This window comes from Podarcis melisellensis (genome assembly GCF_964234715.1).
Source record: "Podarcis melisellensis genome assembly, chromosome: 16".
NCBI lineage: Eukaryota > Metazoa > Chordata > Lepidosauria > Squamata > Lacertidae > Podarcis > Podarcis melisellensis.
The window spans coordinates 11,412,953-11,433,468 of NC_138533.1; the positions used below are offsets into that span (position 1 = coordinate 11,412,953).

Consider the following 20,516-nt stretch of genomic DNA (forward strand, 5'->3'; position numbering starts at 1 on the left):
GTCCAACCATCTCGTCCTCTGTCGTCCCCTTCTCCTTGTGCCCTCCATCTTTCCCAACATCAGGGTCTTTTCCAGGGAGTCTTCTCTTCTCATGAGGTGGCCAAAGTATTGGAGCCTCAGCTTCAGGATCTGTCCTTCCAGTGAGCACTCAGGGCTGATTTCCTTCAGAATGGATAGGCAGTGATCCATGAAGGGGATTATCGGTACAGTGGTACCTCGGGTTACATACGCTTCAGGTTACAGACTCCGCTAACCCAGAAATAGTGCTTCAGGTTAAGAACTTCGCTTCAGGATGAGAACAGAAATCGTATTCCGGCGGCACAGCAGCAGCAGGAGGCCCCATTAGCTAAAGTGGTGCTTCAGGTTAAGAACAGTTTCAGGTTAAGAACGGACCTCCGGAACGAATTAAGTACTTAACCCGAGGTACCACTGTATATACTATTAATAAATCTTATCTGGGGAGGGAGAGAGGCGGTAAAACCACCTCGGTAAGCGGGCCTTTTTTTCATCCTCATGCCTTCTAAAAGAAGCAAGCGCTACTGAATTCCATGGGCCTCCTGCTCCCGGGCTGAAGCGTGCATAGCATTGCAGCTGAGTTGGGGGCCATCTGGCGTCCCTTTCAAACCCGAGCCAGAAACTTTCCGAACTTTTGGCTCTTTGAAAATGTTGGCGTCCGGCGTGGGCGCGCGCGGGTCCCCTCCCCTCCTGCCTCGCTCTCTCGGACCAATCGGAAGCCGGCAAGTTGATTGGGAGGGAAAGGGGGAGGAGAGAGAGAGAGAGAGAGAGAGAGAGAGAGAGAAGGCAACCTGTCTCCACGTGACACTTTCAAAACCTTCCCCTTTGTCTGAACTGCGGGTCGCTTCTTTGCGATCGTCCGAGCCCGGCGTCGCCTGGCGCGCCCTGGAGTTGGTGGCGCGCTCCGGCGCGTGCGAAGCCGGTGCTTCCCTCCCCCGCGACACGCTTCTGGCGCTGCTTTGCTTGCGATCCCCCCTACCTCGATCACCCCAAATTGTGGTGGCCCCTCCGATCCTTGTCTCTAGTAGGGATCTACCGCTCCTCGGCCCCCCATAAAGGCCGATCCCCAGCTGCGGGCGCATGAGAAGCGATCTCTCCCAAAGGGACAGGAGCCCGGGGATTTAGAAAGCCGCGTCTCGGGGGGGCCATGGCCGGCCGCAGAGCAGTGCCCCCGTCGCTGTGGTCCGGGAACGAGCGGCTGCGGATCGGGGAGCGCCTCCAAGCCAGCCTGGCCGGGATCTTCGAGCTGGATCTCCTGCGGGAGACACAAAGGGAGACGGTGGAACGCGCTCTGGAAGGGAGCCGGAGAGATGGCGAGACGCAACAGGTGTGTGTGTGTGTGAAAGAGGGAGAGAGATCTGAAGGGAGGGGGGAGAAAATGGTGGGGAAAGTTTGCTTAAAATGCAAACCAAAGAGTTTTGCACCAAAGAGTTCATGGCAGTCTACAAAACTGACAATCCACTAATTCACATAACTTGCGATTCAAAGCCAGCCGATGGGTGCAACAAAGTGCATATATATATCCCAAAACTTTAAAAAAGGAAGAAAGAATAGGGTGCATATCTTAGAACAAAAGGAAAGCTATGCCAGACTCTTAAATGCTCACTCCTAGGCTTGCTTACTCAGGAGTAAACTTACAGGCTGGGGTAGATAAGGCCAGGAGGGGCTTAGCTTGCTAGGTTTCCAGTGCAGGCTTTTAAACTGATCTACCCTAAGCCAGTGTGGAAAGGATTGCAATCAGATAGCCCCATCCCAGGCTATCCATTATATATAATTATACTGTATGCATTATATATAATTATACTGCATGTGCCTCAAGGTATGTAATCTGTTGTAGTTGACCTGTTGCAGAGCTACAATTCCCAGCCCAGCACCCTTAAACTACAGTTCCAAGTATTCTGGGGAGAGGACTGCTGTTAAGGTATGATGTGTTTGCAGCCAGAGTCCCACTCAGTTCAAAGGCATTTCTGTATCTGATTGCAATGCTGCAGTCCTGCGCACACTTAACTTAGGGGGAAGTGTACCAAGTCGGAGGGTTAGTCTGCATTGTAAACACTGTCAGGCAGCGGCTTAGGGTGTGTGTGTGTTCAAGTGGGGAGTGACGGGGCAGGATAGCTCAGTCAGTAGAGCATGAGACTCTTAACCTGAGGGTTGTGGGTTTGAGCTTCGTGTTGGGCAAAAGATTCGTGTATTGCAGGGGTTTTGACTGGGTAACCCTTGCAGTCCCTTCCAACTCTGATTCTGCATACAAGGAAAGATGCTCTTATTTCCGAACAAGACATTTCCCCCACTAAACAGTGCTTTACAAGGTTTGTTTTAAAAGGCTGTTTACGACGAGCTCATTGCCAGACTTGCTTTTTTATTATATTTTGTCTGTTTCGACACACGTGGGAAGGCAGTTTAGGTATTTTCTGGAAAGGCAAAGTGTAAATGATAAATTGCACACAGGGAAACTTGCGTCTGAGTAGACAAAATGTGGGCCTTGACTCTTCAGCCATTCACAGCGGGTAAAATGCATTTGAGTAAAGTTGGCTTTCTAGTTTTGAAGTGGGGGGGGGGAGTAGCTTGCTTGCTGGTTGTTGGGCAGTGATACCTTTCGGGGCAAGACTTTGGGGTGGGGTGAGCAGGAGGGGCCCCAAACCAAGTAGAGCACTCCCCATTTTTAAAATTAGCTTTTGTATAACAACCACCACCACCAGTAACAGAATGAACGTATAAAAACACACACACAACATATAAACAAGTACAGAATCCGAAGTATTCCACACATTTCCAAACAATGTACCGGTAAATAACACAAGTTGAAAATACTGAAATTATCCTCTCTCCAGAACTAGCCATGTGCGTGAGGAGGTTTCCTTGCTTGATTGGAACATATTGAATATAGGGAAATCAATCAATAAATTGGTAAAGGATCCTTTTCTGATCAACCTCGAGGCTTCTCAACCACACTGGTAAATTTTTCAGAAATGTAGCCCATTTTGAAGAAAGTGAAATCATCAGACCTAAAGAAGCCCTCTATCCATTATGTTTAGAGCAGGCATCCCCAACCTGCGGCCCTCCAGATGTTTTGGCCTACAACTCCCATGATCCCTAGCTAACAGGACCAGTGGTCAGGGGTGATGGGAATTGTAGTCCAAAACATCTGGATGGGGATGCTTGGTTTAGAGTCTAAAGCTGCTTGGCTGCACCACTGCTGTAAGGATTTTTAGAAAGAGCTTTGGGCCTAGGTGGGTCTGATACAGAAACGCACTTCTGTGTGTTGTTGCTTAAAGGACATACTTGAGACCACTTCAGGAAAAGTAACTTATGCGTTAATTTGGGGGTGGGTCAGCAACCTGCTGGGGGCTACTTGTGGGTGGGGCTATAGGAAAGTCCGAGGTTTCTGCATCCAGCTCCTCTTAGGTAAGCAGGAGGCATTATCACAGTTGGGAGACCCATTCCAGTCAGGGACAGATGCTCAAGGAGCATCCAGCACAGGGCTGGTGAAGGACATGGAAGAGTCCCAAGGGCCAGACAGAGAGGCCTAGAGGGCCGGCCCCCCCTGCATCAAGTTCCCAACCCTTACCTTAGCTGAAGGAGATCCAAAGTGTGCCTTGCTGGTTTCATTTGAAAACCTGTCAGTTGACTACAAGAAATCTAGGTTTTTTTAAATAAAACAGTTAGCCTGTTTAAGCACCCTGGGATAGCTCAGCTGATAGAGCATGAGACCCTTAATCTCAGAGTCATGGGTTTGAGCCTCATGTTGGGCAAAATCTTCCTGCATTTCTGGGGGTTGGACTAAGTGACTCTCGCGGTCTACAGTTCTATGATTCTATGTTGGGCATAGAGATGTGGTGGTTGCTTTTAAAGAAAAGAACAGTCTAACTTCAGCTGGCAACACCTGTTCATTGCTTAGAGCTTTTTGCAGGGAAACATATTCCAAATAATGATTTAGAGATTTATGGTACTTTGCCGAGTTAAAAAACAAAACCTGAGGAAGATTGGTCTCTGCGCCGAGGAGCTTGGGAAGTCAGCAGTTGGGGTAGGGTGTATGTCTTGGGGGATAACGGGAGTGGGGTTGATTTGGAGACAGAAAGATTTGGTTTGTACGATCCAGGTGCCCTGACCTCAGGGAAGGCTGGATTCTGAAGGGCTGTGGCAGAAACTAGGAAGATCAGGCAGGTGTGTGAGCTTGGGGAAGTAAATAAGTAAGGCTTGCCGACGTGGCAGATGTTTAATGAATGCAAGAGAGGAGCTCTTGAATAGAGGAACAAGAAGAGAAGGTGTAGGTCTGGGAAGTTTGAAGGAATGGGAACTATAGAAGGGAGCAATGTGTTCACATGATGAGAAGGGGAGAGTTTTGGGGAAATGGCGTGATTCTGGCAGGACCCCACGTCTTGTGTGCTGAATCTTGCACAGGGCAGAATGTTTACACCAAATATGTGCAACGTCAAACTCTTGCATGTTTGTCTGGAATAGGGCCCAGGTTCTGTTGTTGCAACCACACACGTGTTTTGGAATCCGCCCATCGGTATCCACCTGTAATGGTGGCGTCGGCAGCAAGGAATCCACTGTTTATATCCTGAATGGCTAAGCAGGTGGGGGGGGGGGTTATTTTTGCTTTTCTGCGATTCATCCTTCCTTGTTCTGAAAGAATTTGCTAGCAGGGGGGAGTTGCTGCATCGAAACTCGGACAGCTGGGCCACCGAGGAAACAGCTGTTATTAACTGCCCAACAAAGGCTGGCGTGTTGCTTGAAAGTTTGCATGCTCCTCTTCTGGATTTTCCCTGTATGGAGTTGCCCTACCAGTTTTGCATCAAAGACGTACCCAGTAACTAGCTTCCCGTTTTATATTGCGTACAAAAAGGTTTCTGCCGAATTGTTAGTTCTGCTTTTTCTCTCTGGTCTGAGCAAGGTGTTTCGGGAAGCTTTTGGCAATTTTGGAAAATTAATGAATTTTGGTAAATTAGCAGCTGGGCTAGTTGCAGAGAAGAATATGCCAGCACAGAACACCTTGACATTAGTCTGATGAAGTGTCCTGCCTCTCTTGAAAGCTTGCACAAGCTGAGACTACGGCCTGTTGATGAGGCATCTATAAATATGCCAGGAAATGTCACTTTCATTTTCTGACTGTTCTCTCTCTCTTGAATCATCCTTGCTATTCATCCTTGTTCGCATCCCACATCATGTTTTGGTGACTACTATAGTCTGTGAACGGGGATCTTTGATCAGCATTGCCAATTGTAAGTGCAAAATTAGGAAGCTGGTGCTCCTTCTGGGATGAATTAAATTGGATAACACAGGAAGCTGTGATAGACCAGGAGATAGTCCCCCCCCCCCCCGAGTCCAGTGTTTTCCCAAACTTGGGTCTCCAGTTGTTTTTGGACTACAACTCCCATCATTCCTAGTTTGCAGGACTGGTGGTCAGGGATGATGGGAATTGTAGTTCAAAACCAGATGGAGAGCCAAGTTTGGGAAACACTGATTCTAGTAATTTTATTTTATTTATTATTTATTTTATATACCGCCCTTCATCGTAAGATCTTGGTGTGGTTCACAAGATAAAAATATAGGATAAAGGCACAAAGAAATAGTTAAGACAAAAGCATATCAAAGCAATAATCCTCTCTCCCACAATAAACTACACTTGCCTGCTCTGATTGAGTACAAGGACAAGAGTGTCATCTTGCAGACAGAGAAGGAAACTGTTGGTACCGAGGCCACATGCTCACCATGAATTCAAAGCAGCCTTATATCACTTTAACAGCTATGGTTTCCACAAAGAATCCTGAGGAATGTAATTTAAGGGTGCTGGGAAATGTAGTTCTGCAGGGGATTTCCTAATGCAGGCATGGCCAAACTTGGCCCTCCGGATGTTTTGGGACTACAACTCCCATCATCCCTAGCTAACAGGACCAGTGGTCAGGGATGATGGGACTTGTAGTCCCCAAGTTTGGCCATGCCTGTCCTAATGACTCTCAGCATCCTTAACAAACTACAATTCCCAGAATTCTTGGGGTGGGAGGGGGACAATGACTGTTAAAGTGGTACTGTATTAGAATTTGTCTGGTGTGGATTTGCCCCTACGATAGTGCATCTCACAAGTCTCACCAAGAGGGTCATTTATTATTAAAATTAAAAAACAAACTGACTTCTGGGTGTTAGGATGTGGTCAGAGCCTGCCTGTGTCTGGAGTGGAGTGTCTCCTTTGCAAATGAGATCTCTTTTCCTGCAGTCTCGGAATAAAATAAAATAATAATTCAGGGAATCTGGACTAGAAACAGCACCGGCGAACCCCTTCCAGGCTCCTCTTTGTCTCATGCCGGTAGCAGCTGTTGCTGCAGAGGTCCTCCCCGTGCTGGGAGTCCTGGCAGGTGGGGTTTGCCTTGTGGTTTGGCTCGCCAGCTGTGGGCGTAGGCCGGCCATTCCCCCTGCCTGCGTAGGGTGGGGTGAGGGAGCAGAGCAAAACAAAGCACCTGCTGTTCACCGCGGTGACTTCCTGCTTGGCACATCTGCCACCTGGAGGGAACAGTGTCTGTCCCTCTCTCCCTCTCCTCCAGCTTCCTTGTTTTTGCTCAGATTTGTAGAAAACCTGAACTACCTGACTAGAGTCTCACTGATGCACAATTCTTCTTCCTGTTGCTCTGAATTTCCATTCTTCTGCTTCGTTCAGGAAGACCCTAAACATGCGTTGTCTCGCCCACTGCAGAACCCTTGTGTGTCTCGCAGGGGATTCTGGGAAGAGCATGCGAAATGCATTCTGGGAAAGGGTGCACATGGTCCAAGCAAGGTGCTTGTGCTACAATGAGCTTGCACTAAAGCAATACCACTTTACTGAAAATCTAATTGTCAGGAGTCAGCACTGCCTCCTCTGAGGGGCAGAAGCTCTTTTCCAATCCTGCTTCCTGGGGCTCTTCTAAGTGGAAAAGCCAGGAATTGAACCTGGAAACTTCTGGATGCAAAGGAGGCGCCCTCTTAATTGAGCTGTGGCTCCCCCTAAGCAGCCCATGTAGAGCTGACTCATGTGAGAAACAAAATCGCACACTGACTGCACACCTTTTAGACTATAGGTGGAGGGGTGTTGCCTGTTTAAATTGGCACCTATTACTACTATTTTTTAATTTCTTTTTAAAAAAAACTCCAGCTCCCTGAAGAGAAAACATTTGGCATATCAGGACTGAGGCTGCTTCTTCCTGACATGCTATTTTATTTATCTTTTAATATCGGAGTCAGTTTTTTTTAATATGACCTATTATTATTATTATTATTATTATTATTATTATTATTATTATTATTATTATTTCTGTATTAAGAAAAAACCATAAAGCAGTTTGCAACCTACATTAAAACATCAAATAAAACAATCCAGAATTAAGCATTAGTGAAGAGAGTAAAGTATACAATCAAAGCCACACGATGAACAGGAAATTAAAATATTATCTTAAAGATTTCAAAATGAAACATTACCAAAAAGGTCAACTATAGAATGCACATTTAATGTGGCAGAGTTAACTTTTTTAATGTTATTATCAGGAGCTGTTCGTACCCCCCCATGACCTGTTTGCTCAGTATCGTGGGTCCAGCTTTATGGAACTCCATTGCACTTGAAGTCAGACAAGGACCCCTTCCCTATTGAACTTCCAGCTGCTGCTGCTGAAGACTTAAAAAAAAAATCAGCAGGCATAATAACTGGATTCTGATTTTATAGCTCAAAGTGATTTTTATCTTTATCCTATTGTTCAGAAACTTTTTACTAAGAGACATTTGAAATTCAGGGGTGTATAAATGGTCAGTAATAAGTGATTGCTTTCCACATAGGTTCCAAGGCAGGGTAGAAAATAAGAGTAAAAGCAGTTACAGCAGGGGAAGCAATAACAGGAGATGAGTTTAAAAGCGATACAAAATGGGATGCCCATGGCAGAGACTTCTTCATCCCACTGGGAAAGCTGCAGACATGTGTACACACAATGCTGCTTTTTTATACTGACATACCCCCCAACATTTCTCCGATGAAAATAGAGACATCCCAAGGACGTTCTGGGATCAAATCAGAAACCGGGACAACGTCTGTAAATCCATGACTGTCCCTAGAAAATAGGGAACGTGGGACCTTCTTCATGCAAAGCAGATGCTCTGTGCACTTAGCTCTTCCATAGACACAGCTTCTATCTTTGCTCAATGGTGTTGTGTGAAGAAGCCTTCTGTTTTTGTTTTATTGGGGGTTGGGGAGAGAGAGAAATGCTAATGGCTTGATAGTTGATTTGTCTTTCGAGCCCTCTTCTTTCTCCCTGCTGCATGCCAACACACCCCTCTTAAACAGCTCGCTTCATTTTATGGGAGAACGAGCTCTTGGTCAAATGGACAGATGGCAGCCGCCTGCGGGGAGCTCCACCCGTAGCAGGGAGAGGCTGCCGCGTACACCCAGTGACCTAATCATGGGCAAACAGCGTTATCTTCCAGGCTAGGCGAGGAAGGGTGGCATGTCAGCCGAGGGTGGCATGAGATTGGGCCTTTGGTCCAGCTAGCTCAGTATTGTCTGCACTGGTTGGCAGAGGCTCTCCCCTGGATTTGAGGCTGGGAGTCCCGGCCCCTCCATCCTACCTGGGGATAACTAGGGATTGAGCCTGGGCCTGCCGTGTTTCGCAAACTTGGGCCTCCATCATTCCTGCCCAGAATCGAGGGCTGTAGTGAAGACCGATCAGAACTTTGCATTTATTTTTTTATTAAATTTTATTAAATGTTACCAAAAAAAATGAATAGAAAAAAGAAATAGAAACAATACATAACCATTTATCTACACAATTTTCCAGAATGCTGACTAGAAAAGAAGAAAGACAAAAGATAAAAGAAAGAAAAAAGAAAATAAATACTTTTCATAATCAATTATTCCAAATTCATACTTCAAACATTACAATATATAAATCCTAGTTAAAATATTATAAAAGACTTGCACCGCATTCGCCGCACGTATCTTGGTTAACCAACAGAACTTTGCATTTATTTATTATTGCATGTCTATCCCACTTTTTTCTCCAAGGAGGTCTCCATCTCTTTTAATCTTTTAATCCTCACAAGAACCCTTTGAGGTAGGTTTCAGCTGACAGGTGCAATGTCACCCAGCATGCTTTGCGGTTGAATGGGGATTTGAACCCTGGTCTCTTTCTCCCAAGCCCAGGCACTCTAACCAGTACGCCACATAGTAGCTCTTAAAATAGTGTTCTGGCTCTCATCTGTCGGCCTCGGCTCTTCTTATCTCTAAAGTGAGAACAACATCGATCCAGTTCACAAAGTTCTCATGAAGGTAAACAAAAGACTTTTAGGGCAAAAAACGGTATAAGGCGGGTTTGCCTGTTTTAAGTCATGCACAAAAAAAGGCTGACATTTGCTCAATGTGCAAAGAAGCGTTTTGTCCGCACAGCACGTTCTTAATTTATGGAATGTGTTGCTGGAACATGTGGTGGTAGATACTGGCTTAGCTGGCTTTAAAATCAAAATAAAAGGATTAGAAAACCAGAAAACCAGAGAAGGGCTCCGTCTGCCATTGTCCATTAGCCGGCAAAGACTGGAACCCCCAAGTGCAGGGGGAATATATCTCAGGGAGAGACAGCAAGGGAATGTATTTGCCTTCTTGCCTTGCTTGTGAGCTTCCCACAGAAGCCGCTATAGAATTAGGATTTGCTGGTTTAGATGAACCTTGGGTCTGATCGAACACTTTTTCTTACTATTTTTATTTTTTATTGCATTTATGTCCCACTGCCTTCTCCAAGGAGCTCTAAGTGGCCTACACGGTTTTCTCCCTTCTCGCTGAATCCCCACAACAACCCTGTAAGGGAGGTTAGGCTGAGAGGAAGCGAACGACCCCAAGATCACCCAGTGAGCTTTGTTCACTAGGTTCAAGTCCTAGTGAAACACTGCTCTGTGAGAGAGAGAACATGCAGCTCTCCACATGTTTGTGGGCTGCAACTCCCACAAGCCCCAGGCTGCATGACCAGTGGCTGAGGTTCATGGGAGTTGTAGTCCGACAGCACCAGGCGTGCCACAGGTTTCTCCTCATCCCTGCGCTATGTGTAATGCTAATAGTGTGGCATTGGTGTTAATGAGACTATCATAATTTCACAAAATTTTATGCTTTGGGGAACAGAAGTTTTTATGGGCAGCTGTAGCTCTGACTGTTTTGGTGGGCTGCTGAATTCTTAGTGAGATATTTCTTTTTAAAGAGCGGATAATCTTCTCCAGCACTTGAAATTCGCCGGGTGAATTTTGCAACTGGCTTCTGGCCACTTTTGACCAAGTGAAGATGCCTGGGCGCCATTGGCGCCTGACGTCTCCACCATCTGGAGATTCCTGCATGGGGATCCTTGAATCTGGACTGTTTTCACACACAAAAATGCCCCATCCTATAGAATTCTCTCCATTATATTTTCTCTGCACAATCAGAATGAATTTCAGGAACCAAAACGTTGTATTGAAAAATACAACTTTTGAGCCATCTGGTCCAAAAATGGCAACTAGACATTTTGGTGACTGTAACTCTGGTTTAAGGAGCTATTTGATGCCTAGTTTATACATCTCTGAGTTTCTAACACTGATCTTATATCCCTACCTGAGCCCTTCTTCTCAGCAGCCTTTTTGGAATAATAAATACAATTCTATAATTGATTATTATTCCTGGGTGAACTATATAACCAAAATGTTATAGCACTCTCGAAACAAGCATTTGGGTTGTTTCTTTATTAGTGAATGTTAAATTTCAATTTAAAATGTAAACACACAAAAGAGAGTCTTCTTTGCAACAGTTTCCTTCTTGAGAATTACCGTACAAGCGTGTCTGGCCTTCACAGAGGTGTCAGGGTGTCATCATCTGAGGCCTTTCTCTGTGTGCCTACTCCAAGGGAGGTCCAGAGGGTGGCAAAACCAAAGTGGGATGCCCACCCTGGGGAGGCTCGCCCGGTGCCATCTTTACATATCTTTTCCGCCCGGTTTTTGGCTTCTAATCACTTGCAGCCTCCTTGAGCTGGCAGGATGTTTTAAACCCACCTTCTGAAAGCAAGACTGCCCTTTGGATTTTGTCTTCGTTTTCTCTTAAACGCTGGTTTCAATGTGCAAATTTGTATAATGTCAGTCACATTAACTTGATTTTTTGGGGTGAAAGAGGCAACCAAAAATTTGATGCGGAAAACAAAACATTGCATCTCGCTCCACCGACGGGGCGGATTTGGGGCTGGTAATGAATTAATGTGGACAAAATGGCAGCCCCAACCTGGGCCCTGTTAGCTTTGGGGGCCCAAGCCCAGAGGAACGGCTGCTTCCCTCTGCCAGCCACACACGCCATGCACCCGCCACATGGCACGTGCGTCCGGCCGTCTCGCTTGCCATTTCAATGGGTAGCCAGGAGGCCCCAAGACAATGGCGACAGCTGCCTGGCTTTAGGAGAACAAAGAGGAGGAGGATAGCCCACCCCTCTTCTCCTGTTCATGTTTCATTCCTGCTGGCTCAGCAAATGGGACTCTTCCCCGCTCCCCCTTTCCTTGCGTGAAGCAGCTGTCTTAACTGTTGTGGGGTGGGGAGGGGGAAAACTCCGTAGGCATGTTGCAACTTTTACCCCTCCAACGCCCCACGGAGATCAATAAATCTTGGAATCTGGCCCAGGTGCAGTCTGGAGGGACAGGCAGGGTGGGTTAGGAGATAAGCCGCAGCATGTTTGCTTCCTCTTGGCTTTCCGCACCGGTTAATACCTTCGGTTTTGGAGTCAGGCCTTGCTGTCAGCCTGTCTTTGGAACCTAAGATTTGGAAGGGGACCCCCCCCCCAAGGGGTCATCTGGTCCGATTCCCTGCAGTGCAGGAGTTGCAGATGAAGAATCCCTGACAGGTGGCCATCCAAATGTGCACACTGTAAATAAAACGTCTTAAGGGTTTACAGAGAACTGTGTAGGGTGCCAGCCATGCCCTGTTTCAGGATACTCCATTCCATTGTTCACCCTGCCCAGGTCCACCCAGTGAGCTTTTTTCCTGAATGGAGACTCTGTGTCCAGCTGAGCATTCTCAGCTGCCTTTTAAGCTACTTTGGGGTTTCCCCCTTCCCCTAGGGTGCTTTTTTTAATCTAAAGATTTGTTTGTACTTCGAGAAACCTTGGGGTTTCCCCAAGCCTTCTGCTATCTGTCTCTCCCCCCCCTTTTTTATTTTTGCAAAAGTCACACTTTTTTTGACTACGTAAGCATTAGCTGATAGCGAGTGAGTTTACTCTTACTATAGGGTTCAGTCCCTGCCATAAATGGGCCCAAAGTTTGATTTGCTGTAGGACAACTTCTTATACAGGTGGCAGCCATTTTGTGTGCGGGTTCTGTACCTGGCCCCTGAACGTGTCTGCGGCGCGCGCATAAGCCCACCATGTTCTGCCCCTGTTCCGCCCTCCTCCAGATCCAAAACAACCCATTTGTCGGCAGTCGCGCGTCAATCGGACACGCACTGTAGCCTTATGAGGCTTTGCCCTCGGGTTGGAAAAAATATTGCACCTGGGAAAGGGAAGTGGGAGTCAACAAACACTCAAGGAACAGTTTCAGAGAAAAGGCTTTTATTTCTACCATCCATGAACTGGTAGAAGGAGCAAGTGTGGAAAGTCACAAAAAGCATGCACGAAATTCACAGTCATGTGCACAAGCATATATACCCCTTTCCAGTTCCCTCCTCCTTTCTCCTCCCTCAGGAGTCCCTCTGAGCATGAACAGAAAGCTGTCTTGGGACTATTGGACTCTTCCCAGGAAAGGGGTTTCAGAGTGTTCAGATATGTTTCAATCTCTTGTTCTGGCATGGTTCCGAACAGAAAGTAACTTGCAATGTGGTTCTTTAGCAAGGCCAGAAGGCATCAGAAAGGCCTGAGAAACAATGGACTGTGTTCCCTACCTTTGTTGCAATCTTTTTAGTTACAGTAAGCGGAATGTTTCTGATGCTTAGCTAATGCCTTTTAGCTGCTGAGAAAAATGATTTTGAAAAGCTTTGAGAAGCTTTGAGCCTGCTTTGGGGGGTGACTTCGGGCCTAGGTGGGGTCACCTGTCCTCACCTCCCTTCAGCACAAAATGGTTGCCGCCTGTATTCCTATGAGACCGCTTTAAACAGTCATGGCTTCTCCCCAAAGAATCCTGGGAACTGGAGCTGGCTGAGAGTGCTGAGAGTTGTTAAAAGCCCCCCAATTCTCCTCACTGAGCTCTGATTTGATCCTGGGAAGACACTGAGAGGAACAGAGACTTCCTACTAACTCTCAGCACCCTTAACAAACGGCACTTCCCAGAATTATTTGGGGGAAGCCATGATTCTCTCAAGCGGTAGCATAGAGGGTGACTGGCGAGGAAGATTGGCCTCTGTTATCGCAGGCCTGCTGTCGTGTGGTGGTGGAGGGAGACGTTCCAGCGTGGGGCTTAGCGAGGGGCCCCCGAAAAGCCTGAGGGTGGTTAGCTGGCTTTTGCAAAATGGGATTAGACAAATCCAATGAAGGGACACATCTGTCAGTCGCAAGATAAAAGCATCAGAAACCTCTGTGTACAAAGCGTGGGGCTCCTTCCTTCTCTTTCCGCTCTCTGGGAGAAGAGTTCCATTCCTTCCGTAGCGAAAAATTAGCACCGCACAAAAGAGGAGGATCAAGCTTGAGGTTTACAAATGCTTAAAAATACTGAAGGGAGAGACCCTTAAATGTGGGGGGAACAGGCAAAGATAGACCCTCGAGGGCTCGACTGGAGGGGGGCAGGACTGAAACCCAGGTGGACAAGAGAATGGGATGGCTGAAGGAAGTGGCGCGAAGAATGAGGTTCCGTTCTGCATTTTTCGTATTTATCTGAATAGGTCATGTCCTGGCTCACACCTACAGACAGAAGCAGGTGTTGCTCATAGACATCGGTGGAGAAATCCAAGAGCCCAGTGTGGCCTAGTGGTTAGAGTGTCAGACTAGGACTTTGGAGAGAGACTAGAGTTCGAATCCCCACTCAGCCATGAAGCTCACTGAAGCTCACCTTGGGCCAGGGCCTAACCCGACCTCACAGGAGAAAATGTGGAGGGTTGTACCGCCGACCTTCTGATTGGCAAGCCCAAGGGCTCAGTGGTTTAGACCACAGCCCCACCTGTATCCCTCACATATCTGGGTAGGCCTGCCTGAATTAAAAAAATACAGTACAACAAAGATGTCTGCCTAATGTCAATGGGCAGGTAGTTCCAGGTTGCAGGTTCTGCCATGCTGGAAGATTGATACCTTATGAGTGTGGAATGGAGATCATGTGGCACTTGCGAAAGAGCCAGCTGCGCAAATCAAAGTGGTCAAGTGGGCATGTATGATGATAGCAAAACTTTGAGTTTGGCCTGATAAAAAAATCAGCAGCCGTTTCCTTTTTCCTCTGCTGTTCTGTCTCACAAAACCCTTGCTTGTTTTTCCCCCACTGCAAAAAACAGGAGGACCAAAGCAGCCTGGGTGATAACCGACTGCCCACCACCACTAAGCTGGACCGGAGCAAATCTGAGGACCTGCTGGGGACTGGAAAGGAGCCTCGCACCTACAGCTCATCAGAGAACATTGAGGCAGACCCCGGGGTGCTCCGTGCTCACATGGGGGACGAATCAGAGAAGGGATGCCTTGGGTTGCGGATGGTCAGCGAGCAACTCCTTTCCTCCAAGAAAGCTGGAGTCAATGGGGGAGAGACCCAAGAAATCTTGGAGGCAGACTCCAGGCCCAGCTCAGGTATGCCTGCTCCAGGTTCAGCGGGGAGGAATTTACCTGCCTGGTAGATTATTTGATTTATTTGTATTGTAAATTTAACAGAAAAATAGAAAGAAAATGCAGGCAGCTGGCTCACATCAGCAATAAGAATTGTCCCTCAGTTCTGATTTAAATGTTTATATTAATATAGGCAGTTCATGTGTCCAAATAGCTATCCAAACAAGACTGACAAATGCAATATATATGTTCAAATGTAGAAAGGGCAGTTGATTAGAGCATGGTGCTTATAATTATGAACCTTTTAGTCTTGAGATATAAAGCTTATATTCAGTTAGTAGGCACCTTGAATATAATGAACATGTTAATCATGTCTGTTAACCTCTGTAGTTCTGCTCTGGGTAGAAATAGTATTTGGACACAACCCTAAGTCTCTGCAACCAGAAGGGTTTGCATGATCCACCTCCATTGTCCATCTGTTAAGTCCTTGCACCAGAGCAATGGAATGGAAAAGTGGGTGGGTGTCTGAAAATATTAAGGATTTTTCCGAAACAAAGCTAATGCAAACAATATTTTCTGACCAAAAAGAAGACACCCTCCACTAGACACAGCCACAACATGCACCTCAAAGATTCATTTATGAGCATGTCATCCCTATATCTCCACAAATACTTCGCTTCCTGGTCTCACAGCTCGCAATCCCTACGACACACCGGTCCTTCTCCCAGAAAACATCTGATCCCTTTTCTTTAAATCCGATTAAACTTCTGTCCAGAGTGCCTCACTAACTAATTTTTATTGAAAATGTAAAAGACAAGGCTGCAAACAGTAAATAACAAACACATAGGAGAAATGCACAGAATTGCAGCAAAGTAAAAATAAATAAAATATAGAACAAAAATCAGGGGTTAGTCTGATTTGTTCTGCCTCTTCCCAAGTTTCATAGTGTGCAGCATAGAGTTCCCAAGATACCAGTCACTGATCTTGAGTGTCAAAACTTTTAGCTATTAAGAGATCCATAAATGTGTATTTCTGGCTGGCGTATTTGAGGCCTCTGCCCCCACATGTATATATTTAATAATGTCAAACTAGACTGGATAAACCGTGGCTTTTCTTGATTTCCCTCTGTGTAAACAGGACTTTTTGTGTTTGCTTTTTTGACATGTGGCCAGATTTTTGCCACCTCAAATTTCCACCACGGCCAGAGCACTGCATCTTCCTTCTCTGTGTTTTCCAGGGTTTTATGAGACGAGCGAGATGGGCTCCCTGTCTGATTCCTGCGCCTCCGTCCACAGCGATGGGCCTGGGGGTTCCCGCTGCAGCATTGGCTCCCTCTCCCACTTGCCAGGCCTGCGGGAGGCCACCTCCCGCCCGCGCTCTACCGACGAGGCTGCTGTCCGCCTCCTAGACCTCCAGCTGCAGCGTCTCACCTTGGCAAACGCCTCTGGCGTGGACAGCAGGAGGCCTGTGTCGACAGGTGAGGCGTGCTTGCATGAACAGGGAATCTCAGGCTTTGCAGATGGCTGTGTGCTTGAGCCTGTCTCCTCTGCTCCAACCAAGAGAGGAGTTAAAAGGGCGGAATGAGGGAGAGTACAACAAAGAACACAGACTGGGCTGCACATATCTGGGGCAAGAGTGTAGCTCAGTTGTAGGGCACCTGTTTTGCATGTGGAAGGTCCCAGGTTCAATCCCTGGCATCTCCAGGTAGGGATAGAATAAACTGAGACCACGTTTATACTGTACAGATAGAGCAAATTGATACACAGTCCTTTGAGGGAATAGCTTGGCTTTCCCCCAAAGAATTCTGAGAGTTGAAGTTTGTGAAGGGTATAGAGAGTTGTTAGGAGGCCCCTGTTCCCCACGCAGAGCTCCCTTGGAAGATTGTTAAACCATTCTGGGGATTGTGGCTCTGTGAAGGGAATAAGGATGTGGGTGGCGCTGTGGGTTAAACCACAAAGCCTAGGACTTGCTGATCAGAAGGTTGGCAGTTCGAATCCCCGCAATGGGGTGAGCTCCCGTTGCTCGGTCCCTGCTCCTGCCAACCTGGCAATTCAAAAGCACGTCAAAGTGCAAGTAGATAAATAGGTACCACTCCGGCAGGAATGGTAAATGGCATTTCCGTGCACTGCTCTGGTTTGCCAGAAGCGGCTTAGTCATGCTGGCCACATGACCCAGAAGCTGTACGCCGGCTCCCTCAGCCAATAAAGCGAGATGAGTGCCGCAACCCCAGAGTCGGCCACGACTGGACCTAATGGCCAGGGGTCACTTTACCTTTACCTTAAGAACTCTCAGTACCCTTTAAAAAAATGACACCTAGGAACTCATGACTGTTAAAGTGGTATAATGGTGCTTAAAGTGTATAGTGTGGATGTTGCCCATAAGACAGCTGTCCTATTACCCCCAGTTTCATGAGGTGATTCTGATTTCTATGTTCAGCTTCCTGAGAACCTTCTTCCTTTCACTTTAAATTGATAAACAGGAAGCTTTTCTCTTTATTATTATTATTTCCTTTTTGAAGCATCCTTACCTTTAGTGGTTTATGAAGATCAGTAATAAGGCAGACGCTGTTCTCAGGCTTATAATAACTGAAAAGACATGACACACAAGGAAAAAGGGGAGGAGGAAAAAAGCAAACTCAACTCAGGTGTTATGTTTTAGTTACAAGATGGCACCCATCCCCCAGGACAACTGGACTCTACTGCCATGGGCTGCAGAAACAGCTTTGTGCCGCCCCAAAATATCATCTTTTAAATTTGTTTTACTCAGTCAGCCCCGGCCAGCAATTCAGATGTTGCTGAATGACTACAGATTCCCCATTCCTGTTTTATGCCCATGTGAGTTCAAAGAATGATTGAACATGGGCAATACCCAATACTAGATCTTCTGAAAATAAACCCATTGAAATTGATAGGTATGACTACGCGAAGAACATTAATAGCAATGGGTCTGCAGTGAGTCTAACTTAGCTGGCTACAACCAGGTAGCTTCTGCCTGCCTTGAATCCCTGTTAAAGAGACAGTCCATCTTCTACCTTGCCCAGCCTACGGTCGTTGGTTCCTGTTACCCATAAGTCCCTTGTCTTCCCTTACTGCAGGTGACCTTGAATTCCTCTTGGGCCTCGGAGACTTGTCCCTTCCACTCCCAAAGAACCCGAGTCTCCAGCTGCTGCAGTACAAGTCGGACCTTGTCTCCCGAAACACCAACGAGATCTACCACTACCCGAGCCCCTTGCATGCCGTGGCTCTCCAGAGCCCCCTCTTCACCAGCAGCCTCTCCCAGAGCTCGTCTCAGGAGGATCTGGATGAGGGACCCCTGGAGCAGCCTGGCACCAGCTCCCCAAAGAGAGTGGCTGCATGCTCCAAGGAGCAGCAGAGAGCCCGGTTAGACCAGTACGTGGCCAAATTGGTGCTGCGTTACAAGTGCCGCTCAGCAGCCAGCAGGCCGGAGTCCGGATACCTGGCGGGGAATCAGAAGAGCTTGTCAATGTCCTCCGTCTGCAGTTCTGTCCTGGGTGCCAGCCAGCTCCTGGCACCAGCGCCCGGGTGGAAGATCCGGCGGCGCATCTCTACCTGCTCGCATCTGCGTTCTCCAGAAGGTTCCGAAGGGGCACGGGACTCGCGGGTTTTGGACAGCCAAGGAGATTTCACTCCGTTTCTGGAGATCGCCTCAGTCCAGTCCAGCGCCACCAACCTCGTGAAGGCTACCGAGCCGTCGGTGGTGTCCCTGCCTGATCCTCTCCCGTCATATCCAGAACCTTCCGTCATCCCATACCCAAATAAGCAACATGGCAGATCGGAGAGAGAGGTCCTGGGCTGGGTCAACGTGGCCCGTTGTCATGTTGTCCAGGCCGAGGCTCCCTTCAGAAAGGAGGCCTCGATGCCGCAGGCCGCTATAAACTTTGACAGGCTGTACAAAGGCAAACATGCCTCGCGGGAGTTGGTGAAAGCAGCCGAGAGGCAGGAGAAGCCGGCTGAGAGGAGCTGGCTGAGCCCCCGGGAACTACTACGCAGGCTGAGCCTTCGCCGTAGGCCGTCTGCTCGCATGGGGAGCAGGGCCCGCGCCAGCTCGGAAATCAATGTCCACGCGGCCGCGGGGCTGGGTTGCCACAGTGACCCACAAGCCAGCAGAGGCAAAGCAGTCAAGCCGAAATGGACATCGGTCTTGGAGATTTCCAGCAAAGCCCCCGGCCGGCAGCGGCTGAAAGCCGGCACCTTCCACCCGCCCCAAGTGCTGAACCGCCACCTTGCCTTTTCCTCTGACTCGCCAACGTCGTTTTGCTTCCTGGGCAGCAGCCATCTTGACCTGCCGCCTCGGCAGCGGGCCGGACTTGCCGGTGGCAGCCTTGGAGAGGTGGACGCCACAAGCGCCGTCAGCCTGAACGGAGACTGGATCCTCCATCAGCTCGGGGACAGGTGGCCCCGCACTGCGGCCACGTTGGACTCTGCCGACTTGCCAGTCCGCAGCTTCAAGCTCCGGCGCAGCCGCTCCTTCAAGGAGCTCAAGAAAATGATGTCACGCTCCTTCAAGGGGTCCAGGACCACCAAGTGACTCTTTCCTCCGCCCCAAAAGGGTTGTAAGGTGTGTTGGGTGGGTGAGTGGAGGAGGTAAAAAGTGAAGAAGCTTCTTAAGCATTTTTGAGGCTTCTTGATTGACCTTCCTAGACAAGCTTCCCCATCCCCTTGGACAACGGGGGTTGTCTCCCGAGTTTTTTCCACACCCTTATTGCTACGTACATCCTTAAATTTGGACATTAACTCTTTATGTCTCAGGATTTCTCCCTGGCCTAAACAAAGAACCAAAGATGGACATGGAACTCCAGGTCTCCTTCGATAATGTTTTCCTAAGAATGGATTGAGGGGCCTTGAAGCCGCCTCACCTAACCCCGGTGGCGGCTGTTGCCCATTGGGACTGATAGGGTGGCAGGTGGGGAGCCCCACAGTAGGTGGCGCCAGAGAGCCAGTGGCAGGCAGAACCAACACATTCTAGTTTTGTCCCCATGCCCCCTGCTGAGTTGTAAAAGGGGCAGTGCAGAGACTGAGGAAAATGGCAGGCAGTGCCACCCCCTGGACTGGATGTAACAAGGCAGGCGGGTGGGGGCTGGCTAGGGGCAGACTGAGGTTAGTGGGGCAGCATTGCCTCCGCCCTCATGTACCCGCTTCCACTGAAACCCTTGAGTTATGGTAGTCTCGCAGCCTAGCCAATATGAGGGTCAGAGATATGCTGAATCTTCTACCCCCAATGTCCTTTAAAAGTTTTGCCTTGCCTTGGGTTCCCACCCACCACAAATATGGTAGGGGAAGCACGCAGATCTCCATAAGTATTTTTATTATTATTTTAGGATCCAGGCCATGCCTTATATCCCTGGGCAATTACTGAGGTATTTGAGGAGAAGGAGGGCGCTTTTCATGGTTCCCCGTGGCTCAGACACCCTCTCTCCCTGTTGAACTCCCAGCGCTCGGTGACAACTTTTTCTGTTTCAGCACACAGTTTGCGAGGGAGTTCCCCAGCCCCGTGATTCTCTGGTTAATTTTAACTTGCTTTCTGTTCTTATCTCTCTTGTACAACGCTTAGAAAAGGCAGCATGTAAATTATTTAAATAAATAAAATGTGCAGCCTGTCCTGAGGAACTCACAACCTGCCCAACAAAGTCATTCCCTGACCACCATCCACCACCGTCTTGGAATTTTCTTCTTGGCAGTTCAAAGCAGGTGGTGAAAACCAAGGAGGGGTTTGGCAGGGGTCCATTGTGTGTGGGGAGGGAGCTGTGTTAACAGGTTGCAAATCGTGATTTTGAAGTGGTATTAATTTGCCTTTTCTTCAAGG

At 47.9% G+C, this 20,516-nt stretch overlaps 1 protein-coding gene across 1 annotated transcript; it reads left to right on the forward strand.

Annotated features, from left to right (window-relative positions):
- Positions 1-1,162: 1,162 nt before the first annotated feature.
- On the forward strand, positions 1,163-20,115 carry LOC309358417 (uncharacterized protein; the record flags this gene model as incomplete). Its single annotated transcript, XM_081891460.1, has 4 exons — positions 1,163-1,342; positions 14,432-14,717; positions 15,931-16,170; positions 17,788-20,115. The coding sequence occupies 4 exons, from the start codon at positions 1,163-1,165 to the stop codon at positions 19,239-19,241; spliced, it is 2,160 nt and encodes a 719-aa protein (XP_081747586.1). The 3' UTR covers positions 19,242-20,115.
- Positions 20,116-20,516: the final 401 nt, after the last annotated feature.